Here is a 16,455-nt window from a genome sequence, read left to right on the forward strand (position 1 = left end):
GTAGCCTTGAAAGAAAATGTACTCTTCCAGCTTTAAACCTCGGTCAAACATTGCAAAATGTTTAAGCAAATTTTCCCAATTAAGGGGCAATTTAGCGTGGCCAATCCACCTACCCGGCACATCTTTGGGTTGTGGGGGTGAAACCCACGCAGACACGGGGAGAATGTGCAAACTCCACACGGACAGTGACCCAGAGCCGGGATCGAACCCGGGACCTCGGTGCCGTGAGACAGCAGTGCTATCCACTGTGCCACCGTGCTGCCCAAGACACCGAGTAAAGCTCTACTCTGGTCTAGTCATAATTCTCAACTGTGGTTATGGAATAGAATGCCCTGTGACAGTCCTGACATTCCCTGAGTTGAATTGCCAATTGAGGAGTATTTCTGTGCCATGGGGCAGTGGGCTTTGCAATATTGCCAGTGTTTGGATTGCCAGAACTTATATTCCACAGGCCTTGGGAAGATTTTCATTCACTTAACCTGGCTTGAATTTGATCTCTGGCCCCAGTGGTTAAGGAGAATCAGCCACTGGGTGGCATTTTGAGAAGCAATGCCACAAGCAATGTGTGGCATCTCCGAGTGGACACAGTTACCAACTTGATTGAGGTTATTGAAGATGTGACAAAGAAAATTGATGAAGGAAGGGCAGTGGATGTAGTTTATATGGACTTTAATAAGGCGTTTGACAAGGTCCCACATGGCAGACTGGTACAAAAACTAAAATCACTTGGGATTCGGGGTGGGCTGGCTAGATGGATACAGAACCGACTTGGTTACAGAGGACAGAGAGTAGCGGTGGAAGGGTGTTTTTCAGAATGGAGATCTGTAGCTAGTGGTGTTCCACAGGGATCAGTGCTGGGACCTCTGTTGTTTGTAGTATATATAAATGATCTGGAGGAAAATGTGGATGGTCTGATTAGTAACTTTGTGGATGACACAGATTGGTGGAGTTGCTGATCGTGCCGAGGATTGTCAGAGGATACAACTGGATATAGACAGATTGGAGACTTGGGCACAGAAATGGCAGATGGAGTTTAATCCAGGTAAATGTGAGGTGATGCATTTTGGAGGATCAAATCTGGGTCTGAATTATACTGTAAATGGCAGAAGACTTAGGAACATTAACATACAGAGGGATCTGGGCGCGCAGGTCCACAGTTCCCTAAAAGCGGCAACACAGGTGGCCAAGGTGATTAAGAAGACATATGGCATGCGTGCCTTCATCAGCCGGGGCATTGGGTACAGGAGTTGGGAAATCATGTTGCAGCTGTATAAAACCCTGCTTAGGCCGCATTTGGAGTATTGCGTGTAGTTCTGGTCACCACATTATCAGAAGGACGTGGAAGCTTTGGAGAGGGTGCAAAGAAGGTTCACCAGGATGTTGCCTGGTCTCGAGGGTGTTGGCTACGAGGAGAGGTTGAATAAACTAGGATTGTTTTCACTGGAAAGACGGAGGCTGAGGGGAGACCTGATAGAGGTCTACAAAATTATGAGAGGCAGAGATAGGGGGGATAGTCAGAGGCTTTTTCCAAGGGTGGAAGTGTCAATTACAAGGGGCACAGGTTCAAGGTGAGAGGGGGAAAGTTTAAGGGAGATGTGCGAGGTTGGTTTTTCACACAGAGAGTGGTGGGTGCCTGGAACGTGCTGCCAGAGGATGTGGTGGAAGCAGCACATTAGCAACATTTAAGAGGCACCTGGATGGGTCCATGAATCGGGAGGAAATAGAGGGATACGGACCGAGTAAGGGCAGAAGGTTTTAATTTTAGTTCGGGCATCATGATCAGCACAGGCTTGGAGGGCCGAAGGGCCTGTTCTGTGCTGTACCTTTCTTTGTTCTTTATGACCAATCCAACCCCGCAGGGCTAAACAAAAATCATTACTTTGCGCATGTCCCCAAACAAAAAAGCTGGCACAACATAGAACCCGAACTGTCGTGTTGGCAGGGAGAGCTCTTACTTCTTGTGCCATTCATAGATCTGGTGAATGTTCCCAAATACTATTTTATCTTTCCCTTTCAGGTCTTCAGGGACTCCTTTTTCATTCATTGTTGCAATATAACCCTGGAAAAGAAAAGAGCATCTTTAATTTGGTTCTAATGGAGACTGGCTGAACATTCTCGGAGGAGCGCCTGAGGTACACTCAGAAGGTGGGAGGTATCGAGGTCAGTTACCATCTTGAGGCCAGTAAGGACGGCACCCCATATTGTGACTCAATGGTAGCCATGATGTGGAGATGCTGGCGTTGGACTGGGGTGGACACCGTATGAAGTCTCACAACACCAGGTGAAAGTCCAATCGGTTTATTTGAAATCACTAGCTTTCGGAGCGTGGCTCCTGCCTCGGGTGAAGTGGAGGCAGATTCACAATCACAGCTTATACAGGAGAGACACAATTACAAGATAATTACAGATTGAAATGTGGAGAATGGTTGGAATGTGAGTCTTTACAGGAACAGACAGTGGGAGTAGAGTGAGTGATAATCACAGGTAATCGAGGTGTGAATCGTGTCAAGCCAGGACAGTTGGTAGGACTTTGCAGGCCAGATGGTGGGGGATGAATGTAATGCGACATGAATCCCAGGTCCCGGTTGAGGCCGCACTCATGTGTGCGGAACTTGGCTATAAGTTTCTGCTCGGCGATTCTGCGTTGTCGCGGGTCCTGAAGGCCGCCTTGGAGAACGCCTACCCGGAGATCAGAGGCTGAATGCCCTTGACTGCTGAAGTGTTCCCCGACTGGAAGGGAACATTCCTGCCTGATGATTGTTGCGCGATGTCCGTTCATTCGTTGTCGCAGCGTCTGCATGGTCTCACCAATGTACCACGCTTCGGGACATCCTTTCCTGCAGCGTATGAGGTAGACAACGTTGGCCGAGTCGCACGAGTATGTACCGCGTACCTGGTGGATGTAACGACTTGTTTCCCTGTAAAGACTCACATTCCAACCATTCTCCACATTTCAATCTGTAATTATCTTGTAATTGTGTCTCTCCTGTATAAGCTGTGATTGTGAATCTGCCTCCACTTCACCCGAGGCAGGAGCCACGCTCCGAAAGCTAGTGATTTCAAATAAACCGATTGGACTTTAACCTGGTGTTGTGAGACTTAATACGGTGACTGTTAGACAGAAGCAATGAACATACGACAGTGATGACCAAACCCAGCCAGTGAGTGGGCCACGAGTGACCCTCCTTCATCTCAATGGGCCACAAGATTGAAATCAGGCTTGTTCACTAACCGTCATCCTCGGATGGTGATGTCCAGCACGAGGGGACATAGCTTTAAATTGAGGGGAGATAGATATAGGACAGATGTCAGAGGTAGGTTCTTTACTCAGAGAGTAGTAAGGGCGTGGAATTCCCTGCCTGCAACAGTAGTGGACTCGCCAACACTAAGGACATTCGAACGGTCATTGGATAGACGTATGGACGATAAGGGAATAGTGTAGATGGGCTTTAGAGTGGTTTCACAGGTCAGCGCAACATCGAGGGCCGAAGGGCCTGTACTGCGCTGTAATGTTCTATGTTCTGTGTTCTATGTCACCCCATGAATAAGATTAAATACATTTAATACACGGCGGATATTTCATAACGAGTTATAGAAAATGCTTCATCATTTATATATTAATAGAACTCTCATCAGCTTCAAATGGTGAAAACAATAGAAATATTTCCACTTTGGACACAGAGCACGGCTCTCACACTCAATGTTGTGAGCAATCAGCACACACCTCACTTCACTTGTCCTCGCTTTACGTGAGAATCACTTCAGTCACACCGGCAGGAAAAACACTACCCGGACGGAAATCAGCGGAATGTGGCGACCCTGCGCGGGGGCAACGGTCAATAAAATGTCTTGTGGGCCCCACTGAGAACCCAGATGGGCCGCATGGGGCCCCCGGGACAGAGGTTTCCCACCACTGACATAAGAAAACAGCAGGAGTTGGCCATTCAGCCCCTTGAGCCTGCTCCGCCATCCAATCAGATCCTGGCTGATCCTTCACTTCAATACCATTTTCCTGCACTCTCGCCGTTTCCGTTGATGTTTCCAATATGTGGAAACCTATCGATCTCAGTCTTGAACATACTCAATGACCACAGCCCTCTGGAGCAGAGAATCCCAAAGATTCACCACACCGTCAGGATTTTGGAACCATCAAGCAATAGGCGAGCGCTCAACCATTAAATAGACAGTCACTGTACAGTGCGGGCCAATGACTAAGGCAGTAGTTTGCTACAGTGCAGCCCAAATGTTGTCTGTTTAATTGTCCCTTCAACTGCTTTAATATGTCCCGGCATATGGATAGCGCTGCCACCGCAGTGAAAGGTCTCCTGGCACAATAAACATATCCACATGAAAACTAAGAAGAGATGCTGAAAATAAAATCAAGGCGACATTAATCCCTTGAGATTGGTGTGATATAAAATTGCGATCTAATCATAGATCATAGAATTTACAGAGCAGAAGGAGACTATTCGGCCCATCGAGTCTGCACCAGCCCCTGGAAAGAGCCCCACGCCTCCACCCTATCCCTGTAATCCAGTACCCCCATGTAATCTTTTTGGACATTAACGGACAATTTAACATGGCCAATCCACCTAACCTGCACATCTTTGGACACTAAGGGACAATTTATCATGGCCAATCCACCTAACCTGTACATCTTTGGACATGAAGGGACAATTTATCATGGCCAATCCACCTAACCTGCACATCTTTGGACACGAAGGGACAATTTATCATGGCCAATCCACCTAACCTGCACATGTTTGGACACTAAAGGACAATTTATCATGGCAAATCCACCTAACCTGCACATCTTTGGACACTAAGGGACAATTTAACATGGCCAATCCACCTAACCTGCACATGTTTGGACACTAAGGGACAATTTATCATGACCAATCCACCTAACCAGTACATCTTTGGACACGATGGGACAATTTAACACGGCCAATCCCCCTAACCTGCACATCTTTGGACACTAAGGGACAATTTAACACGGCCAATCCACCTAACCTGCACATCTTTGGACACTAAGGGACAATTTAACACGGCCAATCCACCTAACCTGCACATCTTTGGACACTAAGGGACAATTTAGCATGGCCAATCCACCTAACCTGCACATCTTTGGACACTAAGGGACAATTTAACACGGCCAATCCACCTAACCTGCACATCTTTGGACACTAAGGGACAATTTAACACGGCCAATCCACCTATCCTACACATCTTTGGACAGTCAGGGACAATTTAACATGGCCAATCCACCTAAACTGCACATCTTTGGACACTAAGGGACAATTTATCATGGCCAATCCACCTAACCTGCACATTTTTGGACACTAAGGGACAATTTAACACGGCCAATCCACCTAACCTGCACATCTTTGGACACTAAGGGACAATTTAACACGGCCAATCCAGCTATCCTGCACATCTTTGGACTTTAAGGGACAATTTAACACGGCCAATCCACCAAATCTGCACATCTTTGGACACTAAGGGACAATTTAACACGGCCAATCCACCTATCCTGCACATCTTTGGACAGTAAGGGACAATTTAACATGGCCAATCCACCTAACCTGCACATCTTTGGACACTAAGGGACAATTTATCATGGCCAATCCACCTAACCTGCACATTTTTGGACACTAAGGGACAATTTAACACGGCCAATTCACCTAACCTGCACACCTTTGGACATTAAGGGACAATTTAACATGGCCAATCCACCTAACCTGGACATCTTTGGACACTAAGCGACAATTTAACACGGCCAATCCACCTAACCTGCACATCTTTGGACACTGAGGGACAATTTAACACGGCCAATCCACCAAACCTGTACATCTTTGGACACTAAGGGACAATTTAACATGGTCAATCCACCTAACCTGCACATCTTTGGACACTAAAGGACAATTTAGCATGGCCAAACCACCTAACCTGCACATCTTTGGACACTAAGGGGCAATTTATCATGGCCAATCCACCTAACCTGCAGATCTTTGGACACTAAGCGACAATTTAACACGACCAATCCAACTAACCTGCACATCTTTGGACACTAAGGGACAATTTAACATGGCCAATCCACCTAACCTGCACATCTTTGGACACTAAGGGACAATTTATCATGGCCAATCCACCTAACCTGCACATCTTCGGACACTAAGGGACAATTTAGCATGGCCAATCCACATAACCTGTACATCTTTGGACACTAAGGGACAATTTATCATGGCCAATCCACCTAACCTGTACATCTTTGGACACTAAGGGACAATTTATCATGGCCAATCCACCTAACCTGCACATCTTTGGACACTAAGGGACAGTTTATCATGGCCAATCCACCTAACCTGCACATCTTTGGACACTAAGGGACAAATTAACATGGCCAATCCACCTAACCTGCACATCTTTGGACACTAAGGGACAATTTATCATGGCCAATCCACCTAACCTGCCCATCTTTGGACACTAAGAGACAATTTATCATGGCCAATCCACCTAACCTGCCCATCTTTGGACACTAAGGGACAATTTATCATCGCCAATCCACCTAACCTGTACATCTTTGGACACTAAGGGGTAATTTATCATGGCCAATCCACCTAACCTGCACATCGTTGGACACTAAGGGACAATTTAGCACGGCCAATCCACCTAACCTGCACATCTTTGGACACTAAGGGACAATTTATCATGGCCAATCCACCTAACCTGCACATCTTTGGACACTAAGGGACAATTTAACATGGCCAATCCACCTAACCTGCACATCTTTGGACACTAAGGGGCAATTTATCATGTCCAATCCACCGAACCTGCACATCTTTGGACACTAAGGGACAATTTATCATGGCCAATCCACCTAACCTGCACATCTTTGGACACTAAGGGACAATTTATCATGGCAAATCCACCTAACCTGCACATCTTTGGACACTAAGGGCAATTTAGCATGGCCAATCCACCTAACCTGCACATCTTTGGACACTAAGGGACAATTTATCACGGCCAATCCACCTAACCTGCACATCTTTGGACACTAAGGGACAATTTAGCATGGCCAATCCGCCTAACCTGCACATCTTTGGACACTAAGGGACAATTTATCATGGCCAATCCACCTAACCTGTACATCTTTGGACACTAAGGGACAATTTAACATGGCCAACCCACCTAACCTGCACATCTTTGGACTGTGGGAGGAAACCGGAGCACCCGGAGGAAACCCACGCAGACACGGGGAGAATGTGCAGTCTCCGCACAGACAGTGACCCTGGAGCTGCGAAGCAACAGTGCTAATTACTGTGCTACCGTGCCGCCTGCACACCCATCTGTACTTATATAGCGCATTTAATGTAGCGAAGTGGCCCATGGCACCCATAAGAATGTTACAAGTTATTTAAACAGCTTAACATCCCGAAAATGATTATATTAAAATTATAAACGCAAGTTGTACCTCCACTATAAAACCCAGGTCAGCCACATACAAATTTTCTGTTTCTACAAGTTCTTGGAGCACATACCTGTGTCGAAAGAACAGAAGTTGTCAGTAACATACAGGATTAAAAGACATGAGTACTGCCGCTACTCTCAGTAACAGAGACCAGGAAACCAGAACCCAAATTGTCATAAAAACCCATCTGGTTCACGGATGTCCTTTGGGGACGGAAATCTGCCGTCCTTACCCGGCCTGGCCTAAATGTGACTCCAGACCCACAGCAATGTGGTTGACTCTTAACTGCTCTCTGGAGTGGCCGAGCGAGACACTGGGTTGTATCAAACCTCTACAGACAAGTCAAATAAAAATGAAAGCAGACGGACCACCCGGTATTGGCCTGGGCAGCGGAAACGACAACAGCAAACCCAGCTCTGGCAACCCTGCAAAGTTCTTCTTCCTAACATCCGGGGACTTCTGCTAAAGCTGGGAGAGCTGTCTCACAGACTAGTCAAGGAGCTAAAGTTGGGAGAGCTTCTCACAGACTAGTCAAGGAGCTAAAGTTGGGAGAGCTGTCTCACAGACTAGTCAAGGAGCTAAAGTTGGGAGAGCTTCTCACAGACTGGTCAAGGAGCTAAAGTTGGGAGAGCTTCTCACAGACTAGTCAAGGAGCTAAAGTTGGGAGAGCTGTCTCACAGACTAGTCAAGGAGCTAAAGTTGGGAGAGCTTCTCACAGACTAGTCAAGGAGCTAAAGTTGGGAGAGCTTCTCACAGACTAGTCAAGGAGCTAAAGTTGGGAGAGCTTCTCACAGACTAGTCAAGGAGCTAAAGTTGGGAGAGCTTCTCACAGACTAGTCAAGGGGCTAAAGTTGGGACAGCTTCTCACAGACTAGTCAAGGAGCTAAAGTTGGGAGAGCTTCTCACAGACTGGTCAAGGAGCTAAAGTTGGGAGAGCTTCTCACAGACTACTCAAGGAGCTAAAGTTGGGAGAGCTTCTCACAGACTGGTCAAGGAGCTAAAGTTGGAAGAGCTTCTCACAGACTAGTCAAGGAGCTAAAGTTGGGAGAGCTGTCTCACAGACTGGTCAAGGAGCTAAAGTTGGGAGAGCTTCTCACAGACTAGTCAAGGAGCTAAAGTTGGGAGAGCTGTCTCACAGACTAGTCAAGGAGCTAAAGTTGGGAGAGCTTCTCACAGACTAGTCAAGGAGCTAAAGTTGGGAGAGCTTCTCACAGACTAGTCAAGGAGCTAAAGTTGGGAGAGATTCTCACAGACTAGTCAAGGAGCTAAAGTTGGGAGAGCTTCTCACAGACTAGTCAAGGAGCTAAAGTTGGGAGAGCTTCTCACAGACTAGTCAAGGAGCTAAAGTTGGGAGAGCTTCTCACAGACTAGTCAAGGAGCTAAAGTTGGGAGAGCTTCTCACAGACGAGTCAAGGAGCTAAAGTTGGGAGAGCTTCTCACAGACTAGTCAAGGAGCTAAAGTTGGGAGAGCTTCTCACAGACTAGTCAAGGAGCTAAAGTTGGGAGAGCTTCTCACAGACTGGTCAAGGAGCTAAAGTTGGGAGAGCTTCTCACAGACTAGTCAAGGAGCTAAAGTTGGGAGAACTTCTCATAGACAAGTCAAGGAGCTAAAGTTGGGAGAGCTTCTCACAGACTGGTCAAGGAGCTAAAGTTGGGAGAGCTTCTCACAGACTAGTCAAGGAGCTAAAGTTGGGAGAGCTTCTCACAGACTGGTCAAGGAGCTAAAGTTGGGAGAGCTTCTCACAGACTAGTCAAGGAGCTAAAGTTGGGAGAGCTTCTCTCAGACTAGTCAAGGAGCTAAAGTTGGGAGAGCTTCTCACAGACTAGTCAAGGAGCTAAAGTTGGGAGAGCTTCTCACAGACTGGTCAAGGAGCTAAAGTTGGGAGAGCTTCTCACAGACTAGTCAAGGAGCTAAAGTTGGGAGAGCTTCTCACAGACTAGTCAAGGAGCTAAAGTTGGGAGAGCTTCTCACAGACTAGTCAAGGAGCTAAAGTTGGGAGAGCTTCTCACAGACTAGTCAAGGAGCTAAAGTTGGGAGAGCTTCTCACAGACTGGTCAAGGAGCTAAAGTTGGGAGAGCTTCTCACAGACTAGTCAAGGAGCTAAAGTTGGGAGAGCTTCTCACAGACTAGTCAAGGAGCTAAAGTTGGGAGAGCTTCTCACAGACTAGTCAAGGAGCTAAAGTTGGGAGAGCTTCTCACAGACTAGTCAAGGAGCTAAAGTTGGGAGAGCTTCTCACAGACTAGTCAAGGAGCTAAAGTTGGGAGAGCTGTCTCACAGACTAGTCAAGGAGATAAAGTTGGGAGAGCTTCTCACAGACTAGTCAAGGAGCTAAAGTTGGGAGAGCTTCACACAGACTAGTCAAGGAGCAAAAGTTGGGAGAGCTTCTCACAGACTGGTTAAGGAGCTAATGTTGGGAGAGCTTCTCACAGACTAGTCAAGGAGCTAAAGTTGGGAGAGCTTCGCACAGACTAGTCAAGGAGCTAAAGTTGGGAGAGCTTCTCACAGACTAGTCAAGGAGCTAAAGTTGGGAGAGCTTCTCACAGACTAGTCAAGGAGCTAAAGTTGGGAGAGCTTCTCACAGACTGGTCAAGGAGCTAAAGTTGGGAGAGCTTCTCACAGACGAGTCAAGGAGCTAAAGCTGGGAGAGCTTCTCACAGACTAGTCAAGGAGCTAAAGTTGGGAGAGCTTCTCACAGACTGGTCAAGGGGCTAAAGTTGGGAGAGCTTCTCACAGACTGGTCAAGGAGCTAAAGTTGGGAGAGCTTCTCACAGACTAGTCAAGGAGCTAAAGTTGGGAGAGCTTCTCACAGACTGGTCAAGGAGCTAAAGTTGGGAGAGCTTCTCACAGACTAGTCAAGGAGATAACGTTGGGAGAGCTTCTCACAGACTAGTCAAGGAGCTAAAGTTGGGAGAGCTTCTCACAGACTAGTCAAGGAGCTAAAGTTGGGAGAGCTTCTCACAGACTAGTCAAGGAGCTAAAGTTGGGAGAGCTTCTCACAGACTAGTCAAGGAGCTAAAGTTGGGAGAGCTTCTCACAGACTGGTCAAGGAGCTAAAGTTGGGAGAGCTTCTCACAGACTAGTCAAGGAGCTAAAGTTGGGAGAGCTTCTCACAGACTAGTCAAGCAGCTAAGGTTGGGAGAGCTTTTCACAGACTAGTCAAGGAGATAAAGTTGGGAGAGATTCTCACAGACTAGTCAAGGAGCTAAAGTTGGGAGAGCTTCTCACAGACTAATCAAGGACCTAAAGTTGGGAGAGCTTCTCACAGACTAGACAAGGAGCTAAAGCTGGGAGAGCTTCTCACAGACTAGTCAAGGAGCTAAAGTTGGGAGAGCTTCTCACAGACTAGTCAAGGAGCTAAAGCTGGAAGAGCTTCTCACAGACTAGTCAAGGAGCTAAAGTTGGGAGAGCTTCTCACAGACTAGTCAAGGAGCTAAAGTTGGGAGAGCTTCTCACAGACTAGTCAAGGAGCTAAAGTTGGAAGAGCTTCTCACAGACTAGTCAAGGAGCTAAAGTTGGGAGAGATTCTCACAGACTAGTCAAGGAACTAAAGTTGGGAGAGCTTCTCAAAGACTAGTCAAGGAGCTAAAGTTGGGAGAGCTTCTCACAGACTAGTCAAGGAGCTAAAGTTGGGAGAGCTTCTCACAGACTAGTCAAGGAGCTAATGTTGGGAGAGCTTCTCACAGACTGGTCAAGGAGCTAAAGTTGGGAGAGCTTCTCACAGACTGGTCAAGGAGCTAAAGTTGGGAGAGCTTCTCACAGACTAGTCAAGGAGCTAAAGTTGGGAGAGCTTCTCACAGACTAGTCAAGGAGCTAAAGTTGGGAGAGCTTCTCACAGACGAGTCAAGGAGCTAAAGTTGGGAGAGCTTCTCACAGACTGGTCAAGGAGCTAAAGTTGGGAGAGCTTCTCACAGACTAGTCAAGGAGCTAAAGTTGGGAGAGCTTCTCACAGACTGGTCAAGGAGCTAAAGTTGGGAGAGCTTCTCACAGACTATTCAAGGAGCTAAAGTTGGGAGAGCTTCTCATAGACTAGTCAAGGAGCTAAAGTTGGGAGAGCTTCTCACAGACTAGTCAAGGAGCTAAAGTTGGGAGAGCTTCTCACAGACTAGTCAAGGAGCTAAAGTTGGGAGATCTTCTCACAGACGAGTCAAGGAGATAAAGTTGGGAGAGCTTCTCACAGACTAGTCAAGGAGCTAAAGTTGGGAGATCTTCTCACAGACGAGTCAAGGAGCTAAAGTTGGGAGAGCTTCTCACAGACTAGTCAAGGAGCTAAAGTTGGGAGAGCTTCTCACAGACTAGTCAAGGAGCTAAAGTTGGGAGAGCTTCTCACAGACTAGTCAAGGAGCTAAAGTTGGGAGAGCTTCTCACAGACTGGTCAAGGAGCTAAAGTTGGGAGAGCTTCTCACAGACTAGTCAAGGAGCAAAAGTTGGGAGAGCTTCTCACAGACTAGTCAAGGAGCTAAAGTTGGGAGAGCTTCTCACAGACTAGTCAAGGAGCTAAAGTTGGGAGAGCTTCTCACAGACTAGTCAAGGAGCTAAAGTTGGGAGAGCTTCTCACAGACTAGTCAAGGAGCTAAAGTTGGGAGAGCTTCTCACAGACTGGTCAAGGAGCTAAAGTTGGGAGAGCTTCTCACAGACTGGTCAAGGAGCTAAAGTTGGGAGAGCTTCTCACAGACTAGTCAAGGAGCTAAAGTTGGGAGAGCTTCTCACAGACGAGTCAAGGAGCTAAAGTTGGGAGAGCTTCTCACAGACTGGTCAAGGAGCTAAAGTTGGGAGAGCTTCTCGCAGACTAGTCAAGGAGCTAAAGTTGGGAGAGCTGTCTCACAGACTGGTCAAGGAGCTAAAGTTGGGAGAGCTTCTCACAGACTAGTCAAGGAGCTAAAGTTGGGAGAGCTTCTCACAGACAAGTCAAGGAGCTAAAGTTGGGAGAGCTTCTCACAGACTAATCAAGGAGCTAAAGTTGGGAGAGCTTCTCACAGACTAGTCAAGGAGCTAAAGTTGGGAGAGCTTCTCACAGACTTGTCAAGGAGCTAAAGTTGGGAGAGGTTCTCACAGACTAGTCAAGGAGCTAAAGTTGGGAGAGCTTCTCACAGGCTAGTCAAGGAGCTAAAGTTGGGAGAACTTCTCACAGACTAGTCAAGGAGCTAAAGTTGGGAGAGCTTCTCACAGACTAGTCAAGGAGCTAAAGTTGGGAGAGCTTCTCACAGACTAGTCAAGGAGCTAAATTTGGGAGTGCTTCTCACAGACTAGTCAAGGAGCTAAAGTTGGGAGAGCTTCTCACAGACTAGTCAAGGAGCTAAAGTTGGGAGAGCTTCTCACAGACTAGTCAAGGAGCTAAAGTTGGGAGAGCTTCTCACAGACGAGTCAAGGAGCTAAAGTTGGGAGAGCTTCTCACAGACTAGTCAAGGAGCTAAAGTTGGGAGAGATTCTCACAGACTAGTCAAGGAGCTAAAGTTGGGAGAGCTTCTCACAGACTGGTCAAGGAGCTAAAGTTGGGAGAGCTTCTCACAGACTAGTCAAGGAGCTAAAGTTGGGAGAGCTTCTCACAGACTAGTCAAGGAGCTAAAGTTGGGAGAGCTTCTCACAGACTAGTCAAGGAGCTAAAGTTGGAAGAGCTTCTCACAGACTAGTCAAGGAGCTAAAGTTGGGAGAGATTCTCACAGACTGGTCAAGGAGCTAAAGTTGGGAGAGCTTCTCACAGACTGGTCAAGGAGCTAAAGTTGGGAGAGCTTCTCACAGACTAGTCAAGGAGCTAAAGTTGGGAGAGCTTCTCACAGACTAGTCAAGGAGCTAAAGTTGGGAGAGCTTCTCACAGACTAGTCAAGGAGCTAAAGTTGGGAGAGCTGTCTCACAGACTGGTCAAGGAGCTAAAGTTGGGAGAACTTCTCACAGACTAGTCAAGGAGCTAAAGTTGGTAGAGCTTCTCACAGACTAGTCAAGGAGCTAAAGTTGGGCGAGCTTCTCACAGACTAGTCAAGGAGCTAAAGTTGGGAGAGCTTCTCACAGACTAGTCAAGGAGCTAAAGTTGGGAGAGCTTCTCACAGACTAGTCAAGGAGCTAAAGTTGGGAGAGATTCTCACAGACTAGTCAAGGAGCTAAAGTTGGGAGAGCTTCTCACAGACTAGTCAAGGATCTAAAGTTGGGAGAGCTTCTCACAGACTAGTCAAGGAGCTAAAGTTGGGAGAGCTTCTCACAGACTGGTCAAGGAGCTAAAGTTGGGAGAGCTTCTCACAGACTATTCAAGGAGCTAAAGTTGGGAGAGCTTCTCATAGACTAGTCAAGGAGCTAAAGTTGGGAGAGCTTCTCACAGACTAGTCAAGGAGCTAAAGTTGGGAGAGCTTCTCACAGACTAGTCAAGGAGCTAAAGTTGGGAGATCTTCTCACAGACGAGTCAAGGAGATAAAGTTGGGAGAGCTTCTCACAGACTAGTCAAGGAGCTAAAGTTGGGAGATCTTCTCACAGACGAGTCAAGGAGCTAAAGTTGGGAGAGCTTCTCACAGACTAGTCAAGGAGCTAAAGTTGGGAGAGCTTCTCACAGACTAGTCAAGGAGCTAAAGTTGGGAGAGCTTCTCACAGACTAGTCAAGGAGCTAAAGTTGGGAGAGCTTCTCACAGACTGGTCAAGGAGCTAAAGTTGGGAGAGCTTCTCACAGACTAGTCAAGGAGCAAAAGTTGGGAGAGCTTCTCACAGACTACTCAAGGAGCTAAAGTTGGGAGAGCTTCTCACAGACTAGTCAAGGAGCTAAAGTTGGGAGAGCTTCTCACAGACTAGTCAAGGAGCTAAAGTTGGGAGAGCTTCTCACAGACTAATCAAGGACCTAAAGTTGGGAGAGCTTCTCACAGACTAGACAAGGAGCTAAAGCTGGGAGAGCTTCTCACAGACTAGTCAAGGAGCTAAAGTTGGGAGAGCTTCTCACAGACTAGTCAAGGAGCTAAAGCTGGAAGAGCTTTTCACAGACTAGTCAAGGAGCTAAAGTTGGGAGAGCTTCTCACAGACTAGTCAAGGAGCTAATGTTGGGAGAGCTTCTCACAGACTAGTCAAGGAGCTAAAGTTGGGAGAGCTTCTCACAGACTAGTCAAGGAGCTAAAGTTGGGAGAGCTTCTCACAGACTAGTCAAGGAGCTAAAGTTGGAAGAGCTTCTCACAGACTAGTCAAGGAGCTAAAGTTGGGAGAGCTTCTCACAGACTGGTCAAGGAGCTAAAGTTGGGAGAGCTTCTCACTGACTAGGCAAGGAGCTAAAGTTGGGAGAGCTTCTCACAGACTAGTCAAGGAGCTAAAGTTGGGAGAGCTTCTCTCAGACTGGTCAAGGAGCTAAAGTTGGGAGAGCTTCTCACAGACTAGTCAAGGAGCTAAAGTTGGGAGAGCTTCTCACAGACTGGTCAAGGAGCTAAAGTTGGGAGAGCTTCTCACAGACTAGTCAAGGAGCTAAAGTTGGGAGAGCTTCTCACAGACTGGTCAAGGAGCTAAAGTTGGGAGAGCTTCTCACAGACTAGTCAAGGAGCTAAAGTTGGGAGAGCTGTCTCACAGACTGGTCAAGGAGCTAAAGTTGGGAGAGCTTCTCACAGACTAGTCAAGGAGCTAAAGTTGGTAGAGCTTCTCACAGACTAGTCAAGGAGCTAAAGTTGGGCGAGCTTCTCACAGACTAGTCAAGGAGCTAAAGTTGGGAGAGCTTCTCACAGACTAGTCAAGGAGCTAAAGTTGGCAGAGCTTCTCACAGACTAGTCAAGGAGCTAAAGTTGGGAGAGATTCTCACAGACTAGTCAAGGAGCTAAAGTTGGGAGAGCTTCTCACAGACTAGTCAAGGAGCTAAAGTTGGGAGAGCTTCTCACAGACTAGTCAAGGAGCTAAAGTTGGGAGAGCTTCTCACAGACTGGTCAAGGAGCTAAAGTTGGGAGAGCTTCTCACAGACTATTCAAGGAGCTAAAGTTGGGAGAGCTTCTCATAGACTAGTCAAGGAGCTAAAGTTGGGAGAGCTTCTCACAGACTAGTCAAGGAGCTAAAGTTGGGAGAGCTTCTCACAGACTAGTCAAGGAGCTAAAGTTGGGAGATCTTCTCACAGACGAGTCAAGGAGCTAAAGTTGGGAGAGCTTCTCACAGACTAGTCAAGGAGCTAAAGTTGGGAGATCTTCTCACAGACGAGTCAAGGAGCTAAAGTTGGGAGAGCTTCTCACAGACTAGTCAAGGAGCTAAAGTTGGGAGAGCTTCTCACAGACTAGTCAAGGAGCTAAAGTTGGGAGAGCTTCTCACAGAGTAGTCAAGGAGCTAAAGTTGGGAGAGCTTCTCACAGACTGGTCAAGGAGCTAAAGTTGGGAGAGCTTCTCACAGACTAGTCAAGGAGCAAATGTTGGGAGAGCTTCTCACAGACTAGTCAAGGAGCTAAAGTTGGGAGAGCTTCTCACAGACTAGTCAAGGAGCTAAAGTTGGGAGAGCTTCTCACAGACTAGTCAAGGAGCTAAAGTTGGGAGAGCTTCTCACAGACTAATCAAGGACCTAAAGTTGGGAGAGCTTCTCACAGACTAGACAAGGAGCTAAAGCTGGGAGAGCTTCTCACAGACTAGTCAAGGAGCTAAAGTTGGGAGAGCTTCTCACAGACTAGTCAAGGAGCTAAAGCTGGAAGAGCTTTTCACAGACTAGTCAAGGAGCTAAAGTTGGGAGAGCTTCTCACAGACTAGTCAAGGAGCTAAAGTTGGGAGAGCTTCTCACAGACTAGTCAAGGAGCTAAAGTTGGGAGAGCTTCTCACAGACTAGTCAAGGAGCTAAAGTTGGGAGAGCTTCTCACAGACTAGTCAAGGAGCTAAAGTTGGAAGAGCTTCTCACAGACTAGTCAAGGAGCTAAAGTTGGGAGAGCTTCTCACAGACTGGTCAAGGAGCTAAAGTTGGGAGAGCTTCTCACAGACTGGTCAAGGAGCTAAAGTTGGGAGAACTTCTCACAGACTAGTCAAGGAGCTAAAGTTGGGAGAGCTTCTCACTGACTAGGCAAGGAGC

General features: G+C 47.2%; 1 protein-coding gene across 4 annotated transcripts in view; it reads right to left on the bottom strand.

Annotated features, from left to right (window-relative positions):
* LOC140405356 (rho guanine nucleotide exchange factor 25-like) overlaps nucleotides 1-16,455 on the bottom strand; it is a 298,640-nt gene that overhangs the window by 63,072 nt on the left and 219,113 nt on the right. For all 4 annotated transcript variants that reach the window (XM_072493666.1, XM_072493667.1, XM_072493665.1 and 1 more), the window contains exons 4-5: nucleotides 7,475-7,541; nucleotides 1,956-2,059 (exon numbers count right to left, since the gene is read on the bottom strand). In XM_072493666.1, the coding sequence (XP_072349767.1) occupies nucleotides 1,956-2,059; nucleotides 7,475-7,541 (171 nt within the window). The remainder of the gene's footprint in view (nucleotides 1-1,955; nucleotides 2,060-7,474; nucleotides 7,542-16,455) is intronic.

This window comes from Scyliorhinus torazame, chromosome X (assembly GCF_047496885.1).
Source record: "Scyliorhinus torazame isolate Kashiwa2021f chromosome X, sScyTor2.1, whole genome shotgun sequence".
NCBI lineage: Eukaryota > Metazoa > Chordata > Chondrichthyes > Carcharhiniformes > Scyliorhinidae > Scyliorhinus > Scyliorhinus torazame.